Raw genomic sequence first — 27,367 nt, 5'->3', positions numbered from 1 at the left:
ATTAAATGATCCAATAAAGAATCAGTGTAGGTCAAATCCAATCACACCTCACAAAGTCTTAAGTTGTTCAATGTCAAAGGAACTTTCTTGCCATCAGTTGAGGCTTTCAGCCAGGGCTTCTTCTCCCTTAACTGAATCTTTAAACAAATAAAGTTTCTTTCAATGATACTATGGCAAAAAAAACACTTGGACACTACCAGTGAATCATTCATTGTTTTCAGAAAAAAATAAGCAAATAATTCTGCAGAGCCATAAATACTGAACTGAAATGCCTTCCATTATCTATTGCAGTTCGGGAAATCTTGCTGAATCCATCCAGGAATCAAAGGACTCAAGATGTTTAGAAAATCAAAAGTGACGGAGGGGACAGCCATTGGCCAAGGTACGCACTGAAGGGTGATCTCATTTTCTACAGGAGGAATGTCCAATATCAAGTTTACTTTTGCTCATTTCCCTCCAAACTCTGAAGATAAATTAGAGACAAAGAGGTGACAAAGCAGTTTCAATAAGTTTGATCTCTTGACAGACTGACAAGATGACACATTTTCAGATCAGAGTCTTGAATTAAAACAGAATTGATAGAATGAGGTTGGCAAGAATATCTATTTGTGGATACATTTTAAGCAAATTGTGACTCTATCTATGAACTGTTTGAATTATGTGTGTATTTCAAATACAAGTATTACTTGGTATTCAGACTTCAGCTGCCTTCCCTTGTGATACTACTTAAATCAGGCTGACCTTTTTCAGAAAGTTCAAGGCTGCAATTTGTCCATTAGCAACCATGTTTAGACTTTACAAGGTACATGGGCTACTAAAGGCCAACAGGAGCACATAAAGTAGGTACATTGCAGAGTGATTATAACACTGTACACTGAGGAACTTAACAGGGTTAACGCTCCAGTGCACCTGAAAATGAGAATCTGATATTTTCCATACTTATGTGTCGTTTTGCATTGATAAGTTACAGTACACTTATCTCATTGCATACTGCTGCAACCTGACATGGACAGATGCTTAAAACATTACAGTACCTGTACTGCACCAAATGCTACTCTACAGTAGTTTTTTTTCTTCTATTTCCTGTCCCTCATTTTTATTATTAAAAGGTGCAAAGTATGTAATACTGACAGCTAGTGTTTAAAATAGTTACTGCAGTACAAACTCAAAATACTGGAGAGAGTCGTCTCCCCGCCCCCTCCTCCCCAGACTCGAAGTTCACGGAGGTTGCCAGGCTGAGACCGCAGCATCCATAGTCTCATTTTGCCAGACCCTCCTCCAAAGCGCGCTGAAGGAGCATCCACAACAATGTTGCAAGACGCTTGTCTCACATAGCCAGACATTACTTCACAGCACAGCGGAGTAGCTAACGTTAGATGCTGGCTATATTGACAGACATAGAAGCCTGTGCTCACGCAGAGCTCTGTACCCAAACTGATAGACACACTATTTTCGCTTAGAATTACGGTAAGAACCACTAAAAACACAACAACCTCGCTGTCCTCTCCACCTGATGGACATACACACTTCCTAGGCTTAAAATTACGGTAGAAACCGCTAAAAATAACACTACCTTGCCGTCCTCTCCACCCGACTGAACACACTTTATTGGCTTAGAATTACGGCAACAATCGCTAAACACACTGCAAACTCATGGCCCTCTCTTCCCGATTTACAGCCCCTTCTCTTGGCTTAAAATAACTCACAGTTGTCGCTACGGCCCCTGAACAGGCTACACATTGTAAACAGCCATGGCCCTCTTGCCTGGTCCTCCGGTAACGTTAGCAAGGTTTGCATGGCTGACTGTGTCTCAATTTGTTTTTGCGAGTAACCAACTCGGGTACTCTAGCTAAATAATTCAATGTGAGTACACGAATGTTGAAATGACATAAAATGCCCATCCCTTGTAGCTGTGATAAATTATGATAAGATTCATTTCAGTAAATATATTACATATTGAACCTTTAAGTCTAATCCATAATTCAAATGTTTATACCATGCTGACATGTGTGTTCCTTATCAGATCCTGATGCAGAGAATGGTAAAGAAGGTAGGCTTAGCAGACAGCAGAGAAGCCGTCATCAGCTACATTTTCCCCCCAGTGACTGCTCACAAAGGCATGGAGAACTGATATGCAATGGGTGTATTAATATACTGTATGAGCGTACACATATTTTGTGCGTAGATATGTAGGTGCATCACTACATATCTGATCTCAGGTTAAATTTTAGGCATGGATTCCGAAGAAGAAAGGTTAACAGGATAAAGTAATTGAAATGTAAATGTATTGAACAAGAGAGCCTTCTACAATTATAAGTAACGACAGTTACGTTATTGTAACTCCAGATTCTATGAGTATAGGCGTAGCCCTCTAAGCCACGCTATGGGTTTATCCCTTCACGCATGTGCAGTCGTGAAGATTTTGTGTGTGTGTGTGTGTGTGTGTGTGTGAGAGTGTGTGAGAGAGAGAGAGAGAGAGAGAGAGAGAGAGAGAGAGAGAGAGAGAGAGAGAGATATATATATATATATATATATACATATATACATACATAGGCTACACATATATGTGGGACGCCGCTCTCCTCCCGGCACCCGGCAGCAGACAGAACATACATACGACGGGGCATCATTCGTCGTTGAGTGAGGATAGGACCGAGTGGGTCAGAGAGGGCTCGGACATATCCCGCAAATAGAAACGGATGAAAGGGCATGGGGATGCCCAAGAGGCCGCTGCGCAGATGTTGGCTACTGACATGCCTCTGAACAGAGCTGTTGATGCCGATAATGCCCTTGTAGAATGTGCCCGGATGCCCTGGGGGGGCTCTGCCCCCTCCGTGTTATAGGCCTGGGTGATAGCCTCGCACAGCCAGTGAGACAGACGCTGTTTTGACAGGGCCGCTTCCCTATAGTGAACAAACAGCTGCTGTGTCCGCCTTATGTCCGCCGTGTATAAAACGTACTGCGATAACGCACGCACCGGGCACAATCGGTGGGAAACCTCTTCCATGTCGTTGTTATGAGGCGAGGGGAAAAAAAACCCTCGACCGAAAGGAATTTGTTAAAATTTTCGGTGTGAAAGAAGGGATAGGCTGTAGAGTGGCTGCGCTCCCATCCCCTCTAATGGAGAGGCAGGACGGCAAAACTGACAGCGCGCATAAGTCGCTCACTCGCTTGGCAGGGCAAGGAGAAGCGCCGTTTTTAGAGACAGCAACCTGAGAGGGGTGGATTGTCCCGTGTGCTCAAGGAAAACCACAGAGCGCACTGTGTGTTTTCTCGTGAGGCGAACAGATCCACCTCCGCTTCCCCGAACCTGCTCCACAGCTTCTGAACGATAGTGGGATTCAATTTCCACTCGTTGTGAGAGGGCCCTCCCCTCAACATTAGGTCTGCCGCCCGGTTTAGTATCCCGGGGATGTAAACAGCCTTGAGGGACAGCAGATGATTGTGTGCCCACAGCAGAAGGCTCCTGGCTATTTCCAATAGCCGGGCCGAACGTAAGCCGCCCTGGCGATTTATGAACGCTGCTGCTGTAACATTGTCTGTTTGTACAACAACATGCCTCCCCGCTACCACTGGGGCGAAGTACTTTAAAACCTTCAGCACCGTGGACAGCTCCAGGCAGTTTATGTGTGGGAGAGGGGGAGGTGGCCATTCCCCTCCCACCACCTGTGATTCGCACATCCCTCCCCAGCCAGTGAGGGACGCATCCATGTACACTGTCACGTATGACCTTGCCCAGGGGAACCCCAGCTGACAAGGTCCGGTGGTTCCCCCAATATGACAGGTCTGACTGCAGAGAAGGAGGGATGGTCAGTATTCGCCACTTGTGGCGTATGTGGTCGACGCGCTGACGGAGAAACCACCTCTGGATTTTTCTCATGTGGAGAAGCCCCAGGGGTACTACCATGTAGCCGGCGGACATCATGCCCAGAAGGCGCATGACGGACAGCGCTGACACCTTTGCGCGTGGCGCGCGACTGGAGAGAGATCAGCGCGTCTTGCCCTCCCCCGGAGGAACGCGGGAAATTGCTCCTGTTGACAGCAGTTCCCGTAGTTCTGACGTCATGACGTCTGATTCTGCCTGGGATGACACAATTGTCTCCAATATGCCCGCAAAGCGAGGTGGGGGGGGAGGCGAACTGGAGTGTGTAGCCCCGCGATATCAGTTTTAACATCCATGAGTCCATGTGTGTCAGCCTGATCCATGCCGCGCTGTGCTCTGAGGGAGGGCGCGCGCATGTCTGTGTGTTGTTCACAGACATAGCTAGCAAGAAGCGCAGAGCCCTTCCCGCCGCTGGGCGAGACATGAGTAGATTGTGTCGCCCAGCCCATAGTAGGGCCCTGTCAAAAGGGTGGCGGGTCATCCTCATCCCGCTGGCGTAGCCGGTCTCACAGTGGGGATGGAGGTCCGGCGGCAGAATGCAGCCAGTCCGGCAGGTGGGGCAGAGGCGAACACCACTGGAAGTCGAGCTTGTCTTCATACTGCTAGCTTGAAGAAAAAGTGGGAGCAGAGCAACGGGTCCGCTCTGTTTATATACAGTATTTGCGGACGTAGTTGAAGCCAGAGCGGTACGCAAGGGCGGGAAAGAAAATCTTCACGACTGCGCATGCGCGAAGGGATAAACCCATAGCGTGGCTTAGAGGTCGAAGCCTATACGAAATAGAACTTATAAAGTAACATTAAACATTCTAATACATTGTTTATTAGAATGTGTTTTGGCATGGTTTACAAGGGTGATTTGATCACAAAACAGATTTTGAAGGGTTTGATATGATCATGGTTCTCTTTTGAAATGTCAAATGTGTTGTCACTGACATTTCATTTTCCAATGCCGACAGCGGGGATCAAGAAAAAATCCAGGGTCCCCGGGGTGATGATTACACAGTTCATCGAGACGCTGCCAGAGGGAAAGAGCCATCCGGACTTCACCCGCAAGCCAATTGCTTTGACCATCCAAGAGGGTAAGATTGATAGCATAAGAATCATTTTAAACGTTAATATCACTAAATATTCCAAGATGGAATTTCCATGATTCTGCATAATGGATCCATGACTTTTGTGCAATAAGTCAGTAGGAGCAGAGTCCTGCCATTCAACACCCAGACTCCTGTGACAATCAGATCAAATTAAACACTTTAATTTAAAACCAGGAAAAGTCATAAGATTATCAAAAATCAATGTTGGTATCATTTTGTAAAAGACAAATTTTCCACGGTTTGCATTAGCAATGTACATAACTGTTATGCAAGCATCATGCATTTTACAGTATGTCAATAGAGTAAACATTACATTCAATAATCATACCAAAAATATAAATATTTTAATAAATATATTTGCATCTGTTTCTTCTGTTTCCAATAAAAAGAATATGAGGTGACCTTGACTGTCTTTTGGGGGGTTTTTTTACAGGCAAATTTGCTTTTTTCAAAGCAATTGTCACTGGAGACCCACAGCCAACTGTAACATGGAGCAGAAATAATGGCGATGTGTCTGATACGTCAAGATATCAGACCAAATATGATCCCAATTCCAATGAGCATACATTTGAGGCAAGTGATACAAGCTACCAAATCGCAGTGATACTATAGCAACATGCTGATGTGTAAAGGAGCGGTAAAAATAGCACAGGGAAAATAGAAAAAGGAGAAGCTATTTGATGGCATCAATGCCATCCAGTCTTCTGACCCATCAGTTTGCTCAGCCACTTAAGTTTTCTACAATAAGGGGATTTCACTCATCCTGAGAGGAGCATGCTCAACACTCCAGTCAGTTTCATAAAATGGACTGGTTACTTCCACCCACATATCCTGTCAACTCACAGCTGTTAGAAATTGAAAATGTCAAATAAAAAGGCATGTGGTTACACCTCAGGAGGCCATCTACCAATCAAGCAGTAAGAAAAGCCTGTAACTGTTCTAGAGTAGTTCAATCAAATTGGTCTGTCATGTGCAAGATGTCACAAAGGGATATATATCTTTATATCCCTATTCATTGCATACTGTATAGCAGTAATTCACAACCATGATTACGACCATAGTGGGAGCAGTTGCCAGGGGGTACAGGGAAAGATTGTAGAGTAGCTCAGCTAATTTGAAAAAAAAAAAAGAAAATAGAAATTATGATTTGGTAAAAAAACTATATTCACACTTTTGCATTTAGGAGAAAAATAAACACATGAATAGGATTGGTGTTAGGCTTTCCTATTTGAAATAACCAATAAACTAGCTATATAAAGCCAACTACATAGGCAGCCCATCAACCTGAGTGAGTTCACCTGATAACCCATAGCAAATGCATAAAAACGACTTAGGATTGAATGTGAGGAATTAACAGGTAATGTTACTTGAGCTAATCAGATGGAGCTGAGTGAGTATATAAAACACTGAGGTTATCAAAAGGATCAATACTTCAATTAGGGCTGCACAATATCAGGGAAAATATGATATGCGATAACATTTTTGAATAACGCAATAACAATATTACTTGCGAAATATTAAAGTGTGCTCAGTTCTGCATGTCTGCTGCTTTCATTATTTTGCTAAAATACAACAAATTGCTTGTTGAATTTAAAACAAAAGGAAATAATTTTCAAAAAAATGTATTGAACAAATTGAACATTGAATTAAATATAAAAGGCACCACTTAAAAAAACATAACAGTTCCATTTTAAAGTGCAGTTTTCTACCTATATTTTCTTTCAACTAACACAATCCTAGTTTTTCGCAATATGTCGCAGCCTTTGGCCATGTGTTTGTTTAAAAAACAATATATTGTGCAGCCCTAACTTACTAATACTAGTACTTTTTCGATATCACGTTTTAAACGGTGACGAAGAAACAACAGAACTTAATCCTGCGTCGCTGAAGTCACCTGTGTGGAAACCTTTTGCCTTACCCAAGAGTTATGTAAACAACGAACAGTAAAGGGGACTTTATGGTGCATTCAGGGGCACGTTATAAACTCATTGTGCATTCAGGTGCACCTTGTAAACTCTAGAAACTCAAACTGTTGTTGTAAAGTACCCTTCTGCCATCTAAAAGTGACTTTTTCTGTACTAGCACTGTGTGCAGGTTTGTTTATACATTTTGTCTGACTTTTTTACCCTTTTTGCCGTGGTATTGAAAGAGGTATTGGGTTAAAAAAAAATGATTCTAGTATTCTATCAACGTTTGAAATTCTGATATTGTGACAACCTCATAACACACAAGACAAAAAAGGTTGGAAACCACTGCTATACAATATAAAACTTATTGACAAGCAAACTACTTCACCCATTATATTTATTTAGTATGTCTTATATCTTCCAGATGCCAAATGTTAAGTCAGATCAAGCTGATACCTATAAATGCTTTGCCACAAATGAATATGGAAAAGCCATTGTGACAGTTGTTCTGAATGTGATTGAAGGTAAGAACTGTCTGCTTTCTATGGATATGACACATAATATCATGCAGGTATATTTAATTTATTAAGCATTCTCCTAAATGTACTTCAAATTGAGTACACTTGGATACAAATTTGACATTTTACTACTTCATATCCCCAAGTGCATTTACACTTATTCCAGTACATATCACTCTGCAGTCCCTCTTGTATGTTGATTAATTATGTGATTGTACTAATAATGTGAGTACCCTCTTTTCTGCTTTCAGTTGGTTTTAAAAAGAACAAAGCCCAGAACCAAGCAGCTGAAGCCACCGATGGGAATTTTAAGACTGTACTAAAAAGAAAAAGGTGGGATTGTCCTACATGTGTTGCAATCTTCTGTGTTCCAGAGATTGCTGTGGTTCTTCCACTAAATGATCCCTATATTAAATTACAGTAAGATCCGTCCGAAATCTGAGGAACCTGTAAGAAAAGATGGTGAGATTGATCCTAAATTCTGGGAGCTCTTACTTAGTGCTGACAAGAAAGACTATGAGAGAATCTGTACAGAGTTTGGAGTGACTGACTTTCGCTGGATGTTAAAGAAACTTAATGAAATGAAGAAAGAAAGAGAAGAAGAACAAGCTCAGGTTTGTCATTTGTGATGTAAATAAATATAAAAATAATATTGAGGTTTGAAGCTACTTAGAGACATTTAAAAAAAATGGCAATTCTGTAATTATTAATTAACTACTAATTACAAAATAAGCTAAAGCTGCATTCTGCTTGATATTTATTTCTCATTCTGTGTTTCTCCCAGTTCATCAAAAACCTGTCTAACCTGAAACCTATTGAGGTCAAAGCAGATGGTACTGCTTCCTTTGAGATTGAAATGGACCTTATTGAACCAAGCAGCTCCATATTCATATACAAGGTTAGTGTAAAAACAAAATGATAACTCGCCTAGCAGCCCTACGACATAATAGGTAAAGGAAGTTACCAAAGAAATAAACAGGAGTCATTTTCGAGGGACCCTGATTGATTGTTCATTAATTTGTTAGTTGTTTTTTTTTTTTATTACTTTAAAGATGCGTCACTATATCTTGCACTGGAGTCAGGGCTGGATGGACGGAGAGATGGACCAACATTATTGGGCCCATCTATTATTAGTATACAGTAATCTAAGTGTTTTTTAGGCTACAATATTTTTTGTCACATAGAGCAAACATCTCCTCACTATCCGCAAGCTGCCTGTCCCCTGAACACACTGTAAAAAAAACGCGGTCTCTGTAGACAGCCCAGGCTCCACAAACGGCAACCAAAACAAACTGCGCTAACCTGCACCACGAAACATAAACAGTGTTTCAGCCAATACCCGACAAGAAGGATTTGGGGGTAGGGGTGGGGGCGTTAGTGCACGGAGGGAGGGGGAGGGGACAGTATGAGGAGGAGTAGGAGGGAGGGGAGAGCTAGCCTCTGTTTTGTTTGACAATACTTTGAACGTCAACAAGAAGTGACGTCACCCAACATCGCTTAGAGCACCTTCAAATTAGTGTTGTGCCATTTTCTTGCAGCTATGTTTTGCAGGCACAATTTGAAGTATCCCAAAAGGAAATTACATTGTATATTCCCCCACAGGATGGTGTAATGGTTCCATATACAAAGGAATTGGGAGAAAACATGAAGCATAGCCTCAACCGAGTGGGGAAAAAGTATATTTTCAGTTTGAAGGACCTCATGCCTGATGATGCTGGACTGTACCAGTTGGATGTCGAGGATGTGAATATCTTTTCCACTGAATTTAAAAGTAAGTTTTACACTTGCACACAAACCAAAGTAGTATCCCTAATTAAAGCAATGGAAGACAATGTTTTTGGTGCTCAACACAAAATAGCGCTAATTAAAATAAAACAACTTTGTTTTTTATAATGATCATTTATACAGATGTAACAAACACTTTTAATCTAAAATGCATTGCCTGTTATGTTTCAGTCCCTATGGTGGATTTCCTGGTGAAAATTCAGGAAGTGAATGCAGTAGAGAGAGAAGATGCTGTTTTTGAGTGTGTCCTGTCAAATCCCTTCTCCAAGATTTTGTGGTTTGGCAAGAATTTGCCACTGGAACAAAACGATAAATATGACATTGAGGTTTCAGAAGACAAGCTCATTCACAGGCTGGTGGTCAAAGACTGCATGATAGTAGACAAAGGAATTTATTCCTGCTGCGCAGGAATAAAATCTTGCAATGCATGGCTTGTCGTTGAAGGTAAGATTTTACATTTCACACAAAACATGATCAGATTCAGTAATAGTTAAGATAGTATTTTTAGATAGTTTGTAATGGAATAATAACAAAAAGAACAAGATGCCAGATACATATTACCAATTATTGCTTTCATGTCACAATACAGCATTTTTAGGTGCACGCTCAAGGCAAATCTATTTTCTTTTTCTCCAATTCAGCTGATAAAGATGCAGGCAAGGGAAAAAAATCTGTAAGAAAAACAACAAGGGCAGGAGGCTCTGGGATGGATCTGCAGAAGGTTGCCCAAGAGCAGCAAGGAAAATTAGAGAAACAGAGAGAGGAAAGAAAAGAACAGATTAAAGCTGCAGCAGCAGCTGCACCTCCACCTGAAACCCCTCCTGCTCCTGCATCCACGAAGGCTGAACCTAAGGCACCGAAAGACCCTGAGCCAAGTAAGAATGCCGAGCACACACAACAAGGAAGCTATATTGAAAACTCTTGAATTTTAGTTTAGGCTAATACTAATGTGATCATTAAAATTGTAATTTTTGACATTAATATTTATCTATGTGGTTATGGCAATACTTTTTTCAACATCTTATGAAACCATGGGCAGCAACAATATAGTTGGATTTCATTAAAGGAGAACTCCTGCTAATTTTTACGTTAATCTTGATCAATATAAATATGCCAATACTGTCGGTTCTCATAGGGTTTTTAAGTCATAACGTGAAAAAGCTTAACGTGGTTTAATGTACCAACAACGATCAATCATCACCACATTTCTGGTTCGATTTTTTTGACAGTTTTCAGTGGTTATGAGGAGCAATATGAGAGAGAAATTTGGTAATCATTGATCATTGTTTAGGTACAAGCTTTTTCCTCGCCATAGGCGCCAATGAAGAAGACAACGCTAATGTGAGATAACTTCTATAATCGTTGGACTTCGGTTTAGTTCTTTTGACAGGCTTAAGTGTTCATTACAAGATATGGCCATGATTTGGTGATGATTACTCGTTGTTTAGGTACATTAAACCACGTTAAGCTTTTTTTCACTTTAAGCAGAATGTCCCGACAGGCAGTGTTGTGAACAGAGAAGCGTGCAGCCAGCGCAACAGCAGAGCGGCTGTGTCTGCTCTGAGGGGATAGAGATTGTTGAGATTGTTGGCATCTGTCGCTCAAGAATTACATGTCTTATGGACTAAATTGAGCTCGAGGTTTTCAAAAAAAGTGGTGGGTACAAAATGACTCATGACGAAATCTGGTAGGTACGCGTACCCACCGTCCCCACCAAAATCGACGCCTATGACTGATATGGTAATAACCACAAGTGTTGGGAACGTTACTTTAAAAAAGTAATTACTTATAGTTACTCACTACTTGTTCCAAAAAGTAACTGAGTTAGTAACTGAATTACTCTATAATAAAAGTAACTATTTGCGTTACTGTTAAAAAAAAAAAGTTGCTATATGTCAAAGAATTTGGATTTTCTTTAGCAGTTTTTTTGTTGTGAGGCAGAAAGATCTAGCTTTTGTTGCTTGGAGGACTTTGCTCCGAGACCTTCTCTGCTAGTGGATGGCGAGCTATCATCTGTGGTGGAGGTATCAGTGTTTTTGGCCACTAGCTTTGTAGATGCGTGCGTCGTTGTGAGATGCTTCATTAAATTAGAGTTGCTTACAACGGATGTCGACAAAGTCTTCGCTCCTGGACATAATGTACACATTACATGCACGTTCTTGCCTTTGACCACAATGAATTTTAAGTAGTGTTTATAACTCCGCCTTGAAAATGCCAACTTTTCATCGGATTGCTCCTGACTCGCCATCTCTGCTGCTTCATCGAATCTCTGTTTAGCTGTTGTGTGTGGCGCGTGTGCTGGCATGTGTGTAAAAACACTGGCTCTGATTGGCTACCATGAAACATGACTCTGCCTTAGCCAATCATGTCCACCTGTCCTCTGGAGGACATAGCCAGAACAGCGGACGCTTGGTGGATTGTTGTCGGCCGCGGCAGGCGACGAAGGCGGGGAAAAGCAAGGATGCCGGTCGGGCCTGCTAGCAATCAAGAGTAACGTAAAAATTGGCCGGAGTTCTCCTTTAAATCCAAATAATTTCAGAAACTGCAATGGTTTGGGGGAAAGTTCACAATTTCAATAATGGGAACATTTGTTGTATGCATTTGCATATCATAGTTGCTGTGATCATTTGTTGATATGGCAACCCCTAACTAGTTTTATGGTTGATAGAAATCGAAAACGAACCTGCAGCAGTGGCGGATCAACCCGCTGTGGAGGTAGTAAGCACTGGTAAGAAACATAAAAACATGTGGATCAAAAATGTTGTTTGTCCCTCTGCTGGGGTCACTGTAATGTTTTATTTTATGTTGTCAGCTCATTATGTGATTGTCTGCCTCTTTTTGGTCAGGTTTTGCTTAATAGTATTTAGACTTACTGATACAATCAATATTCTTAGGATGGCTAAGCAGACAGGTTACCATGCTTCTACACAGCCATGTACTGTGGTCTGCACCTTGTAAATGTCACTTTTGTGTTTTAGTACTTGATATCTTGTCCTGAAAAATGCTCATCGTTAATTGAGTACTGCAACATGGAAATTAATAAATTATTTATTTACACCTGTCCACAACGTACTTTCTAAAACTTCATCATATTTACTAATTAAGGAGCATCAGCTGGTTAGGTACCAGTGGTGGAAAAAGTATTCAGATCCTTTACTTAAAGGTACAATATGTAACATTTCTGCATTAAAAACGACCATACCTATGTTATATATTTTCTTGAGTTGTGTTCTTACACTATCCCAAATGTTTCCACCAAACGGCAAACCCAGAGAAATCTGTTATTTTATTTTCAGACACGTCATGTTTCAGTCGCCCGTCAGTGGCGTCATATAACCTTTCACCCTCTAGTTACTCGTAACTTCCGTCAAAACACGGCACCCAGATGATATGTTCAGGAGTAATTGTAAATCATACAATGTCACAGTAGAAAATACTTCAAAATGACAAGGCATTATTTTGTGATTAATTACATGCCATTTTGCAACACAGTAATACAACAGAAACCTTATTTATTGATACATATCAATATCGATCAAGCTTAACGTTACTACAATGTGTTGGTTGACAAGTAGCTAACGTTAATGCTAATGCTTGGTGGATAACATTATAGGCTTACAACATCGTTCAATGTGCTCATAGTTATTTTTAGTATGCTTGTTTTGACCACGGATAAAAGCAGCACCGGGCTAACCCACGAATAAGTTCACCAGTAACATTAACGTAGAATGAGATGAATAAACGTTACTAAACGTAACGTGAATAAACTTGAATGGGTGCACTCTAGAGGTCTGATCGGGCCGAATTCTTCCGTCCGAACCCGGCCCGCGTCCGACATAGCCGTGACCGAACCCGGCCCGAGCCCAACAGGCATTAAGATATTTATGTCCGAGCCCGGCCCGAGCCCGACACAGTTAAAATCTCTTTTTTTTTCCTCATACTAATGACACATGTACGTTTGTTTGTGTGGAAAGCCCACTTTTATTAAGCAACTATAGGAAGGCATTCGGAAATGTCAATAGACGAGCGCATCAACGCACACGGGGGAACAAGCGCACGTTAATAAGCTGTTTAATTTAAAATGTTAAATGTGTTAACCTTTCCTGAGTGCTTCGATTCCGACCGTGATCAGAAAACCAGGGGAGACTCGTTACCTCCAGGGCCGACGTTATATAACGCCGGGGTTAAAATCCCGTTTCTGGTGAGCAGATGAATGAACTTGGCTTTCAGTCTGGGGTTTATCTCGGACACCGCACACACCGTGTACAAAACGTAAACTTATTTACCACCAATTCTGCTCCGGTCGCATCTACACGTCTGCTTCCTCTTTCTCTCTCTCTCTTCTGCCCACTTTACACACACACTGAGCTCTCTTAAAAGGAGCCTCAGCACCATTTTACAACAAATGCCTTATCGCGCTGATGTGACTGAGCCCGACCCGAACTCGACCATAATTTCTAAATATCTGTCCGAACCCGGCCCCACCCGTCGGGCTCGGGTCGGGTATCCATGCCTTAGTGCACTCGCCCGTGAACAGATGCATTCTAACCAGCGATGTGTTTAACAATAAAAACTACAACTCCCATAATTCCACGCAACTTCCCAACGTCTTCAAACGTCTGTGTTTACAATCCATTGTTTTGGTTGAGAGACCCCTAGTGACAGAAAGTTACATATTGTACGTTTAAGTAAAAGTACAAATACCACACTGTAAAAATGCATTGTTACAAATAAAAGTCCTGTATTAAATTGTTATTTAAGTCAAAGTATGTAAGTATCATCAGGAAAATGTACTTAAAATATTAAAAGTAAAAGTACTCAATGCAGAAAAATCCTCACATTTTAGAAACTTGAAACGATCAAAACAGTTCTATCAATCAACTAAGTGTTTAATTGACTACCAATGTCAGCTGTTATTGTAGGCCTATATATTTTGGGTAGTGTAAATCATAATAAAACATATTTTATGAACTACATGTGTTCTGTGTGCAAAAATCTTAATTTGTAAAGTAAATAAAGCTGTCAGATTAATGTAGTGGAGTAAAAAGTACAATATTTATCTCTAAAATGTAGTGGAGTCGAAGTAGAAAGTGGCATGAAAAGAAAAGACTCAAGTAAAGTACAAGTACCTCACATTTGTACTTAAGTACAGTACTTAAATAAATGTACTTAGTTACATTCCACCACTGTTCAAATAAATCTAGGCACCATACCAGTACCTCTGCATGTCTTAGCCCATTTTATACACATCAAACTATTTTTCAAAGCACGCTGTAGCTTTAAAGATTTGTACGATTGTGTTCCTACCTTTAAAAAAGCAGACACATTAATTTCACTGCCATATGGAAATCATCGTGCAGAGATTTGAAACATGCCTGTGTTAGCTGATCCGTCTCAGTATTATGTTAATACTAGTATAGCTTTAGTGTCTTTGTACTGTATGTGCAGACTGGTTGGTTGGCACAGTTAATAATACAGACATGATCTTTACATGTATTAACTTTCTAAATTAAGTTCTCTGCTACACATAAAACTAGGGATGCACCGATGCCAGTATTGGGTATCGGTCCGATGCCATTATCGGGTATCGGTGCGATGCCGTGCGCATGTACTCGTATTTGTAGTCATAAAAATACTCTGATACTACCACACCCGATACCACCTCATAGCAATGTGACAATAACTTCTCCGTCAAGCAGGTATAGGGGACGGAAGAGGAGCAATGCCAGCAGTTTGGAGATTTTTAGCTGTAAAAAAATAACTACACTCTTGCCCAATGCATGATTGCACTTGACGACCAGCCATTGTCAGTCGTTAATAATACTGGGTTTCGACATCTTCTCAGTGTACTGGAGCCGAGAGATTCCCAGCCGTCACCACATCACAGAAACTATGTTTCCAAAGCTGCTTTGTGAAAAAGCACATCAGCAGCCTGTTGCCTGTAAACTTCACCACTGATAATTGGAGTAGCGGTGTTAGCCCAATGTCTCTCATCAGCTTAACGGGCATAAAAATGAAGAAAGCGATATTTCAATCTGCTCTGTCTGCATACGGTTTCTACACAGCGCTGTTTTAACATCCACAGTGCTACTCTGTAAAGACCAATTTTTTTTTTCACAAACAGGCTGAAACGAAAGCTTTCGTTGTGTAGTCTGTTTTAACTGTTATAGTTTGCCACAAGTCTTTCAATTTGGACAAAATCTTGTGAATTTGAGCTGGCGTAAACAAACCATCCTCTCCGCTGGATCAGTAAATCCACATGGGTACTTAATATGCACGTGAATGACGTCATCATACTTTGCATTCTTTATTCTTTCTAAACTTCACTTAGTATTTTGATATTAGGAATTATATGATTTATTTTATTGACACTAGCCGGGGGAAATGTCCAGTCCCAGGCACTGAGCTTTGAATAGAAAAAAGGCATGGTACTTTGAAAATACTGCTTTGTTCTAATTGACAACAATATCAGAGAAGGCCAAAATCATCTGTGTCTGAACACACCCTCGGACCCCAGAGGGATCATTAAGTACTCGTATCAGTACTCGGTATCGGCATGTACCCAAATGTAAGTACTTGTTCTTAAAAAAAAAAGTGGTACCGGTGCATCCCTACATAAAACGTTCACCTGGTAGAGCGCCCCATGTACAGAGGCTCAGTACTCGCACAGTGGCCCTTTGCTGCATGTCACTCCCCCTCTCTCTCCCCTTTCATGTCTAAGCTGTCCTGTCAAATAATGGCATAAAAAATGCAGTATGCTTTTTCAACAAAAAAGTTTAAACTACTGAAAATGCATTAGCACATTTACCCCTTCTCCCTCACTGAGCATTTGAGAATATATGAATATGATAATATGGAGGTGCCTCGAACTGTATTCCATCCTCCATCACTGCCGTTTTCAAAAATATAACTAGCCAACGCAGCTTCACACACACACACAACACTCATCATTTTAAATAATAAGTGGAGCTGATTCTACTTAATTTTCATTCATCGCTGTATGTTTAAAACTGACAAAATTATTGGACTTCAAAGTTGCATGATTCTGGAAGCAATTACAGTAGCGATAAAGGCTTGAACGTTAGCAGTTGGCAGCCAAAACACCTAGGAGAGCATGAGAAGTATTTAAGTTTTCATTAAAAGAAAACTTTCAAATGCAAATTTACAATGGAGAAAACATAGGCTCCACCCACTTCACAACTCTATGGCCATATGGAAGTAGGAAAAAACACACTCAAAACACTATGGCTTTCCGCTTGCTTTGGAAAATGGTCAGGAGTAAAGTTAGTGTACCTGATTTACAGAAAATGCAGTAACGCATTCCAAAGACTATAAGCCTTTATAAGAAAAAGTTTCACAAGTCATCAAATTCATTAACGCTGATTAACAGGTACAAATCTAAAATGTTTTATTAAAATGTTTTCATACGGTCGGTGATCGCTGATAGGTCATTCAGACAAAACATCAACAGCACCAGCTGGAGACTCAGAAAGCAGTAAGAGAGACAACGGCGGAGCATATTAAATTGAGGAAGTAATTTACTAAATGAAGTTTAAATGACTTACTGTTGTTATTGCTGTTAGGCCACTCAGCTGAGCAAGCCGCTGGCGATGAAAGGCTTGATCCACCACTTGCCGATGCAGGAGGCGGTATGCCACCTACTGAATATTGAAAGTACAATAGTAACACATATTAAAAGACTAATAATAATGAAAGAAAATTGCATTAGTAACACAATAGTTTTAAAATGAACGAATCAATATCTAATCAAATTACTTATTCACTAAAAATTAAAATGTAAATTGACCATAGCTTCCCAAAAGTAAAATGCTAATTCATAAATGAGATGTGAAATAATGACTTGCATGTGGACACACCATTTTTAATATAATACTGATACAAAAACCCATACTGTTCTAACTTGCTAACATCTTCTTAGAAAGTCTTGTGAGCTCACTGGGTTTCTGCTAACAAGGTTTGGAAATATTTATGTTTGCTGCTTGTCATTGTGTTTGCTTTTGATGTCGTCACTGTGCTTTGTAATGTGTGTTTATCATAAACTTTTTAACCAGATCAGACTTATCTGATTGTTGAACCGTGCACTATATTAGTTGTTGGAATGTATTTGCAGTGCGTTTATGTATCTGGTTGTGTTGTGTGCATTTGCAGTGCGTTTATGTATTTGGTTGTGTTGTGTGTATTTGCAGTGCGTTTATTTGGTTGTGTTGTGTGTATTTGCAGTGCGTTTATTTGGTTGTGTTGTGTGTATTTGCAGTGCGTTTATTTGGTTGTGTTGTGTGTATTTGCAGTGCGTTTGCTGAATGCTGCACGTGTTGTCAAATTAATGAAGTGGTTTTCTTAATTTGCTTGTGTTTTGTCTATTTGCGTGTGTTTTCTTAAGTTGCAGGGCGTTTGCTAATGTCGGCCACCGTAACACATACATAAGAAAACATTGATATTGATGAACCATTTACCTACTTCATCTCAACAAGCACATTAATGAGTAGAGATTAGAATTATATGTGTAGGTAATTGATTTATTCTTGTGTACTTTTATCAAGCACACATAGTCCTAAACAGAAAGCTGCTGCACATAAATTTGCAAAGTGAAAAGTAATATTGGTGTACGTTTCCCAGAGCCTGGAATTACCTGTGGACTCTCTGATGTTTATGCTCTTCGTGGAAATCCGGCTGAATTAGTGGTGAAGATGAGCATGGAATGCGATGGTACCTGGTTCAAAGATGGAGAGCAGGTAAGGCCCATGAATTAACATACATACTACATACTTACAATATGGACATTTTACAAATTGGGAATTCTCATTTAGAGTCAATTGTGTGTAAAGAAAGGGTAAGAAAAGGGTTCATTCCTACATTTTCAGCATTAGAAATTACGTAATGAAGTAGCAAATTCATGTCAATGTCTTGTGTATTTGGATGGGATTTTTTTTTTAACATAACACAAACGGTTTAACGTTCTCCCTTTCACATTTGCTAGTTAACCTCGGGTGCTAGAATCCCCATAACCAAAGATGGAACCTCTCACAAGCTGACTATTCAAAGCTGCGGAGATGACAACTCTGGGCTTTATCGTTTTGTATCGGGGGATAATAGTACACAAGGAAAAGTCACTGTTGGAGGTAAAATGTACTCCCCTCTTTGTAGAACATATGTCAAATGCCACAACAGTCTCTGTGCAATAAACTAAATTACACTTACACTTTGTGTTTCATAGGCGTACCTGAATTTAACCCAGACGATCTTCACAAGTTCTCCAAACCTGTGATCGTAAGAGTGGGCCAGAACGCTGCTTTTAAGATGCCCTTTCCTCCTCAGGAGTCTTTGGTGGTCAGTTGGTTCAAGGACGGCACTGAGATCAAAGACGGTGGAGGAGTTAAAATCGTGACGGAGCCCAGTCACAGCCGGCTGCTGCTCAGAGACTGCCTGCGGACAGACACGGGGGAAATAAAGATCCAACTCAAAAACCCATTCGGAGTTGTGGAGGCTACATCTAAGCTTATAGTGCTTGGTACGAAAAATGAGATGAACTTTCTAGAATAAGTTTACCCCTACATTCACAGCCATGTTCAAACATAAACACAACTTTCACCTTACTAAGCATCACATTTATATTACATTTGTAATTGAACACGTTTTTGAAACAGATCGGCCAGGTCCACCGGAGGGTCCAGTGGAGACTGTTGAAACCACCTCATCTATAATTGAGATTAAATGGAACCCTCCTAAAGACGACGGCGGCTCCGCTGTCACCAACTATATTATAGAACGGCAGCAGGTAGGACAGAGTCTGTGGACAAAACTTGGGGATGTCTCAGCTGACAAGAACTCCTTCAGAGACAGGAATGTGACTCATGGAAAGAAATACAACTACCGCATCTACGCAGAAAACCCTGAGGGCCTCAGCAACACCCTGGAGACAGCTGATAGCATTATGGCTGGCATAATGAGTGAGTGTAGAAAAAATAAGTCTCATTTAGCATTCCTCAGCAAATCCCATGTTAACTTCCCTCAGGTTGTGATAAATGAAAATGCCTCTGGATAGTTTTGTGATTGCTTCAAATCGTTTGTCACCGGAACCATTTAGTCACTGTAGAAAGTCCACCTTTTATCATTGCTGTAATAATTGCTCTATCTCCAAGAGGAATAGTTTGCAATATCCTGCAGTGATAACGTGTTGACGTCCTTGATTTAGTCCATGTCTTTACAGTAATTACTTCTCAATTATTAATAATGAGATTACTTGATTTATTGTCATCATGCTTTTATCAATAACTTTGCTCGTCATTCCTTAGTACTCTCCGGTCCACCTGGTGCACCCACATTGGTAAGTGCCTCTAAGACCTGCATCAAGCTGACCTGGACCCCCCCAGAGAATGACAGAGGAGTACCGATCATTGGTTACCAATTGGAGAAACGAAAGAAGGACACAAATCAGTGGATTGCCCTGAATGCAGTGAATGAACCTATTGAGGGTTTGTCAAAAACACACAAACACTATTGTTCTGATGTAAGGTAATTTGCATCGTTGTATTATTTGTTACAATGTAATGCATATTATTTTCAGATGTGAACTATGCAGTTAAAGATGTCACTGAGGGAGCAGAGTATCAGTTCAGGGTTTCAGCAATCAATGAGTCAGGATCAGGAGACCCAAGCGCTCCCTCTGAAATGGTGTGTGCAAAGAATCCCAACAGTAAGTAGTTTACTTCCTTCGTGGTGCATATTAATTATTTCAATTTGTTATCCCGAGCAATGTTTGTTCCCTGTCTGTTTTTCATGTTGTGTTTTCTTCAAGTGAGACCTTGTTTTAAAGACCCAGAGGACTTCATTGTTGTCAGAGCAGGAAATTCTGTACGTGTCAAAATTTGCTATGAGGTATGACTAAGTCTAACATCTGGTATGTATATTGAGCCCTTCTTCCATGGTGCGATTCCTAAATCTTTTCAAGTCAGTCCCGCATTTCAGATTTTTCCCCCCCCATTCCAGCCATGTCATATTCTTGAGTGATGAGTTTACTACAATGTGACATGACTGCATAGGACTCACACTTTATCACATTTATCTGATATTGATATCTCTAGGCTGAACCTCCACCTCAGATCACTTGGCTGAAGGATGATGAGCCAATATCCCCATGGGTTAATGTCATCAACACAGAGGGAATGTCTCAGCTCGTTATTCCCTCATCAAAACGCTCAGATTCTGCCATTTACACTATCAAAGCCAAAAACTCTGTGGGTGAGGCCTCTTTTGACATTGAGGTTAGAGTCACAGGTAAGGCCAAATTATGAAAACACAGAAAAGTTGTGATATTTTGGTACTGAAACTACTCTTGCCAATTATGTTGTGCTGATATTACCTGCATGTTAGTTTAACAATCCTAGGGTCTTTAAATGAAAAATGTATTTGTTGGAATTGAGGAATTAATTTAATTGCTTGCATTGTTTTCCTCTGGCCAGAGAAGAACATCATTAATATAGATACTCGACAACATTATTTGGCCAAGTAAACGCCAATGACACACAGACACACACACACACACACAAATGTCAAACCCTAATTAAACAGTGAACAACTTCTAAATGGAATGAGAAACATAATTCTTACTGTGTAACATGCAGTAATAGGATATGATTAATGTATAACAGCTGTCAAATGCAAATGTAATCCTGACAAAAACCCACAGAGAAATGAAATGTCTCTCAAGTGTGGTAAGATTATAGGTTTCAAAGCAGCTACACTACAGAAATGTATGCTCCCAAAAAAAGGGGGAAAACGGGACAATTGTCGAGCAATGATTTTTTTCCTCTCCTAGTAACATACTCTGCATCTTATCATATATTTGTTGCTAGATGAACCCAAGACCCCAGGGCCAGTGGAGATTGAGCAAACAGTCCATGGCAAAGTGGCGATATCATGGGCTCCTTCTCCGGACCAGGAGCTCGACGATCGCCTGTACTATGTGGTGTCTCAACATGACTCCAACACCAGAGTGTGGAAGACTGTAGCGGACCGCCTCTTCACTAACACATACACAGCCAACAACATCCTTCCTGGAAGACAGTACCTTTTCCGGATCTACGCCAAGAATGATATGGGCCTCTCAGATCCATCTCAGTCACCTACATGGGGCATCAACAATAACAGAGGTGGGTGATTATAGTTTTCCCAGTTCAGTTATATTTTTGATTATGCCATTACAGTAAACCAAACCTAAATAAATAAATATATACATAAATAAAGATGCCTATGAAATACATCCTGAACTAAATAAATTAAGATATATAAAAAATATATAAATGAGGCAATATAGTTAAATAAATAGGTTTTTATTTTAAAAAATGTTTCTCAAATGAATAGGCCCTACTTGTATTTCCTAAATCTACATTATTTTATTTCAGGTGACTTTTATTTCATAATTCCACATTTATTTATTCTAAGCTCTAAGGATGGCCATGTCGGTTGGTCGATCGATCTGTGGGTTCGCCACTGTGGACCAGAGTGAAATGTCATTACAAATATTGAATGGATAGATTGCCATGAATTTTGTACAGATATTGATCGTCAAGTTGAGTCTTCTGGTCCCCAGAAGAATAACCCTTTTCATGCAAGTCAAGGTGAAATATCCCCACATCTACCATACTATATTAGATTGGTGCAACATTTGGTACAGACATTAATGGTTCCTAGACATTGTATCCTGATGACTTTGGCTGTACACACATTTTATTCTTGCACCATCATCAGGTCAACATTTGTATTTGTCCAATAGTTTGACTTATGACCAAATACCTTAAAAAATATTGACATTCCCATCAGCCTCACCTTTACTTTTGACTTGTGACTACATGACCATAATGAAAACATTATGCCTGCTTAACATACACACGTTAGTATAGTCACTGTATACATATTGTTAGGTTAACATTAGTCTTGATTTACATCTTTTTCTCCAACTCCAAAGTGCAATTATAAAAATGAATCTTTGACATCTCAAATTTGATATGATTATCATGTGATTTAAATCTTTTCTCTCTTTGATTTTTCCCATTAAGTTCCAATATCTTCACATGGAGTTAATTCATCAAATATCTGCTTTGAGAGGCCTCCATCCATCTTGGTCCCTCTGAAAGTCCACACACCGCCTAAAGGTTACCAACTCTATATGACATGTGCTGTCCGAGGATGCCCTACGCCCACTGTATCCTGGTACCTGAACGACATCTGCATCAACTCCGACAAAAACTATTATATCACCAACTCATTTGGTGTGTGCTCCATGTTCATTCTTAGAGTCAGATCAAAAGACAGCGGTGACTACAAAGTTGTTGCAGTCAACCCTCTGGGAAAGGCAGAGTGTTCTACTAAACTTATTGTTAGAGGTAAGGTTCAACTTGGAGTTGGAATAGTTTCAGAATAACCCGTTTTAGTTTATTTGTTTACTGATTATTTTTCTCATCGCTTTTTCTCCACAGACTGAAACGGCATGGAGGCTTTACGCAGCTTTTCCTCTTACTGAGATATTCTGAACAATAAGGAGGTGGAATGTTTTGTTTTACTGCATATAAGTGCAATAAAGTGTAAAGTGCTGGTAAAAACAGTCTAAAATGGTCTAAATACTAACTAATTAAATTTATTTGAAATGTGACTGATTTCCAATTGTTACCCTGTCATCAGAAATAACTATTTAGCACGAGTGAAGTGAAAAACCAGAGTACAAAGTAATTTGTCAAACTTACTATTCTAGCAACTGCAATAAATTGACAAATTGATAATTGTGTGTAGCGGGTTTTTTTGGTCTTGTTTTGTCACTGAATTATGCTTTCATCAATAACTTTGCAAATATTCTTCACTAACTTCACTGACAGAAACAAACTCAGTGGCCGTTGTTAAAGCAACAGATGTTTCCAGCATGTGTGTCCAAAAGCACATGGCTCAAATATCTGAGCCCACAACATCATGCTCATCACAGTACCACATTAAGCCTATATGAACAGAGTACACATTTTCATAGTATTTCCATATCCACCTAAACTCCCTAGTAAATTGCCATTACAAGATCCTTAGCTGCAAAACTTAAACTAGTCCTTTTTATATCTACAGACAAATAACCATTAAAGGAAAAGCTTTCAGAGAGACAACTATGTTTAACTGTTCGTATGCATAACTGAAAAGAAACATACTTACTGTACATGCAATCACATTGCTTACTATATTTTACAAGGCCATTCTGACAAGGCCAATACGAATTAAGTCTATACTCTACATAATGTGACATCTATAAAAACATAAGCTTACTGCTGGATATAACGTTTAGACTAAACACATACACTGATAAAAATATTGAGCCTGATCTACTTAAAAAAAGTAAGGCAACTTTTTGCATCAGATTATTATGTAAATAAAGCAAGGCTAATTTTTTTATAGGCTACTTAATTTCTTGTATATAGAAAATGAGTTTTGGAAGTAAAGTCAACATTAATTTATCAAGTAATGTCAACTTACTTTTTCAAGTAAAATCAACTCAGTTTTGCAAATGACTGAACTTGCAAAGTTAAGTAGACTTTACTTACTAAATTAAGTTGACTTTACTTACTAAATTAAGTAGACTATACTTCAAAAACTAATTTCTTATATTCAAGAAATTAAGTAGCCTATGCAAAGACTAGCCCTGCTTTATCTACATAATAATCTGGTGCAAAAAGTTGCCTTACCTTTTTAAAGTAGATCAGGCACAATATTTTGTATCATGCTTGGTCTACTTAAAAGTTTAGTATGTGTCATCTATGTGTTAGAAATCACAATCCTCTTATGACATGTCAAGATATGCTGCCATGGAGCCAAGTGTCTACCATACTGATAAAAAGACAGGAGCTGCAACGATTAGTTGATTGATCAATTAGGTGCTAACAACTAAATTAATCATCAACAATTAGGATAATTTGATGATCAGGACAAAACAAGACATTTCAGGTTGCGTCTTGGGCTTTGGGAAAGAGCGATTGATTTTTAACCAGTCTTACATTGTATGGACCAAACTACAAATCAATTTATCAAGAAAATCGACAGATTAAATCATGGGTTGCAGCCCCAAACTGGATACTATGAACAACACCCACATGAGTCAAACAATCTCAGGTATAATTATGCATCTTAACCCAAAACAAGACTTGGAAGTCGTTTAGCTCAAATAAACAAATGTATTTGACAATATCTTTCCTAGAGGTTAGAACACCATAACAAAATTAAATCCTAGCTTTTAAAACAGCTACATTCAAATCCACAGCTACATTCAGACACATTGATGAAGCAAAAAAACACACCAAAATCCAGCAGCTTACAAAATTCAAAACTGTAGTGAAGAAATGTACAGTTCTACATGGTTTCTCTGCCTCTTGTGGCAGTACATGAAAAACTGAAAAATAGAGTTCAGGTTACTTTAAATGCTTTACTCCAGCTGGAGCTGAGTTATGTGTGCCATTTAAAGTGCAAAGAACATCAAATTCACAATACATATACAGTTGTGCTCATAACTTTATGAACCCATGCTAAAGTTGACTTTGAAGATACACTTCACCATACCTAGAGAGTGGCATGGTTTTATTTCAGTTAGCCTAATAGCTGGTTTGATTTGCATTGAGAGATGATCTTATGGAAAGTACCCCATGCCAATCTCTAGTTATGGTGAAGGCCATGTGATGATGTGGGGCTATTTTAATTGCAAAGGCCAAGGGAACTTTATCAGGATGCATAGTATCCTGGATCCATGAAATAACTGGCCTTTAAAAATAAACATCTGCCTGCCTCTATGGGAATTTAACATAGGGGTGTACTTACTTTTGCCCCCTGTATTTTAAGGAAGAACATTTATTTAATTTATTTAGACACATTCATTCAAAAGAAAATTTGTGTCCTTAAAAGTTGAATTTTCCCTATTTTTTTAAATTAAGGCATTAAGATCAATTTCCAAAAGATGATTTTTTTTTATTCCTCTTTTTAGTCAACTTTAGCATGGGTTTATAACCTTATGAGCATCACTAACATAATAAAGCATGCGCCAGCACATTAAACTATTTAATTATTTCCCAACATCATAGAATAAAAAAACGAGCAGTGTAACCTGAGAGAGTGCATTGGGAGAACCTCAGAAGAACTGTGTAAAACTTAATAATTGATAAGAGTCAGCTCACTCAAATCCTACACCTTCAGCACCACCTGTATAGCTTTTAAGCATGCAAACAGACCTCGAAATCAAGGACTTGAGGACATTTTTTTGTTCGCATCCTCCAGCTCTAGGAAGATCTTCTGAAAGACCTCAAATGTGTATTTCAGTTTATTAGGGTACCTTAGTTCCAAGGCATAGATAAGGCCCATCAGACAGGTGCAAGCATGTTCCACATCTGGGATACCAAAAAGACTTCTGCTCCCTCAACGGCTATTCCAGCCTGCTTGGGGAGACCATCCCTGGGATTGCTGACAACAAAGATGCCGAGGACAAATGTAGTAAGAGCTTCTTGGACGGCAGCAGCATCGTCATCATTGAAAACCTGTGAAATACATCAGAGAGAATAAAACATATTTGTGGTATAGTAATGTGAAGGATGCATAACTCTTTGTTCTCGGGACTCAATGTTGCTGTCCTACAAAAATATGAAATTAGAAGTGTAAGAACACTGAATCATTTTTTCCACAGGTAATCAGGTAAGAATAGCTTTCATTCTGGCAAACTCATCAAGTAAATATATCTATCTTTCACTTCAGAAAGTGTCACATAGGTTACAGGATAATGGCAGTGATACTTTCAAACAATGAAATAATGATTAATTCAAAATAGCCGTATTCACTTTGAAACTTTGCCAAAAAAACACCCTGTATTGGAGAAGATGTGATCAAAATGTTCAACATACCTGGGAACACTCAAACAAGGCAGGCCATCGAGCTTTAAGGTTGATCACAGGTGGTTAAAGGATTACATAATTTCGACGCAGCGAGAAGGGTTTTCCCATCTTCTCATTAATGAGTTTGTCATTGTCTCTCTTCTGGTACTCAGAGAAGCTCCACTCTCTCCTTTTCAAGCGTTGCATCAGTTTCACCTTGTAAGAGTGTAAGAGATAAAAACAAACTTGTAGAGTCACCTGGTAAGGATACCATCATCCAGTGTGGTTGTAGAGACAGCTGGTAAAGATACATCATAGTTCGTTACTAACCACTGCAATTAACCAAAACTACACTATAATATAAAAAGGCCAAAATAACTTCTTTATTTTACGTCTTCCACATTTATCATTTATCTTATGTTAATTTTATTTCTTTGCAGATTATTTGTTTTTGCATGCATTCACATCTTTTCTGAAGCACATTGTACATTTACTCTGTTGTTAGAATAAATTAGTCTGCTGGTTGCAGAACTGGTTCCAGAAAGACGTTACCTTTCATAGACTTACATGTACATTTCTGGACTTTCCTTATCTTATTAAACAACTTCAGGAAATTTATATAAACATTAGTGAGTAATTTATACATTATGGGTCACATTCTGCATAATACCTCCAAACCATTATGATCTGAAGAGTGGGTTTTGAGATTTTATTATCTCAAAAGTTGCACTGAATATTTTTCCTGCTCTTAGCTTCTCAAACTAGCTGTTGCTGTGGTAGGCTACTTCCAAGTACAACAAACTTATTAATAGCATGTAGTCTTAGATAAGACATAAAACTTGATATTAATGTTTCGTTTTAATTGTTTGCTGTCTCAATAACAGCAAATGGCTACGCGGACGTGAGTTAGCTGATAACGATAGGCTAACTTTTCTAGCCTGTTTAGCTACATGGTTTGTTTGCCGTCAAACAGATACGTTATCTTTACATCATTTTAAATAAATCTAGGGTACACATACAACACAAGTTCATGTGTAGGGACCTTAATAATACTACAAGCAACGTGTCATGTTGTGTCGAGCCTACTTACTATTTTAAAAATTACGATTTTGACGTGTATTAGCAGCTAGTTGGCTAGCTGCTAATACGCTAGCAGGCCTCGAGGAAAGCCACTTGCTAATCTTCAAATTAAAAAGACGATGACAGTAGACCTGATATAGATATCAGGCCTACTGTCAAGTACCTGGATTAGAATCTAACCAAGTACTTGGCAAACTTTACT

At 39.4% G+C, this 27,367-nt stretch overlaps 1 protein-coding gene across 1 annotated transcript; it reads left to right on the top strand.

The window, feature by feature from the left end:
- Window positions 1-336: 336 nt before the first annotated feature.
- On the top strand, window positions 337-25,761 carry LOC144516104 (immunoglobulin-like and fibronectin type III domain-containing protein 1). The gene is made up of 23 exons (XM_078247308.1): window positions 337-382; window positions 2,024-2,050; window positions 4,840-4,962; window positions 5,411-5,550; window positions 7,309-7,408; window positions 7,654-7,735; window positions 7,824-8,016; window positions 8,187-8,300; window positions 9,005-9,173; window positions 9,359-9,631; window positions 9,829-10,062; window positions 16,771-16,833; window positions 17,825-17,940; window positions 18,186-18,327; window positions 18,423-18,716; window positions 18,853-19,155; window positions 19,501-19,680; window positions 19,773-19,901; window positions 20,004-20,083; window positions 20,290-20,482; window positions 21,061-21,357; window positions 22,264-22,590; window positions 25,625-25,761. Exons 1-23 carry the CDS (start codon window positions 337-339, stop codon window positions 25,759-25,761), a joined length of 3,762 nt encoding a protein of 1,253 aa, XP_078103434.1.
- Window positions 25,762-27,367: the final 1,606 nt, after the last annotated feature.

Source organism: Sander vitreus, chromosome 4 (assembly GCF_031162955.1).
Source record: "Sander vitreus isolate 19-12246 chromosome 4, sanVit1, whole genome shotgun sequence".
In the NCBI taxonomy this organism is placed as follows: Eukaryota; Metazoa; Chordata; class Actinopteri; order Perciformes; family Percidae; genus Sander; species Sander vitreus.
The sequence above is the reverse complement of the archived record's forward strand: the minus strand, read 5'-3'. Positions and strand labels throughout refer to the sequence as shown.

Coding starts and splice junctions, on each gene's coding strand:
- LOC144516104 (XM_078247308.1), top strand. CDS start 337: ATGTTTAGAAAATCAAAAGTGACGGAGGGGACAGCCATTGGCCAAG. Junction 7,736..7,823: donor ACTGTACTAAAAAGAAAAAG/GTGGGATTGTCC, acceptor ATTAAATTACAG/TAAGATCCGTCCGAAATCTG. Junction 22,591..25,624: donor TACTAAACTTATTGTTAGAG/GTAAGGTTCAAC, acceptor GATACCAAAAAG/ACTTCTGCTCCCTCAACGGC.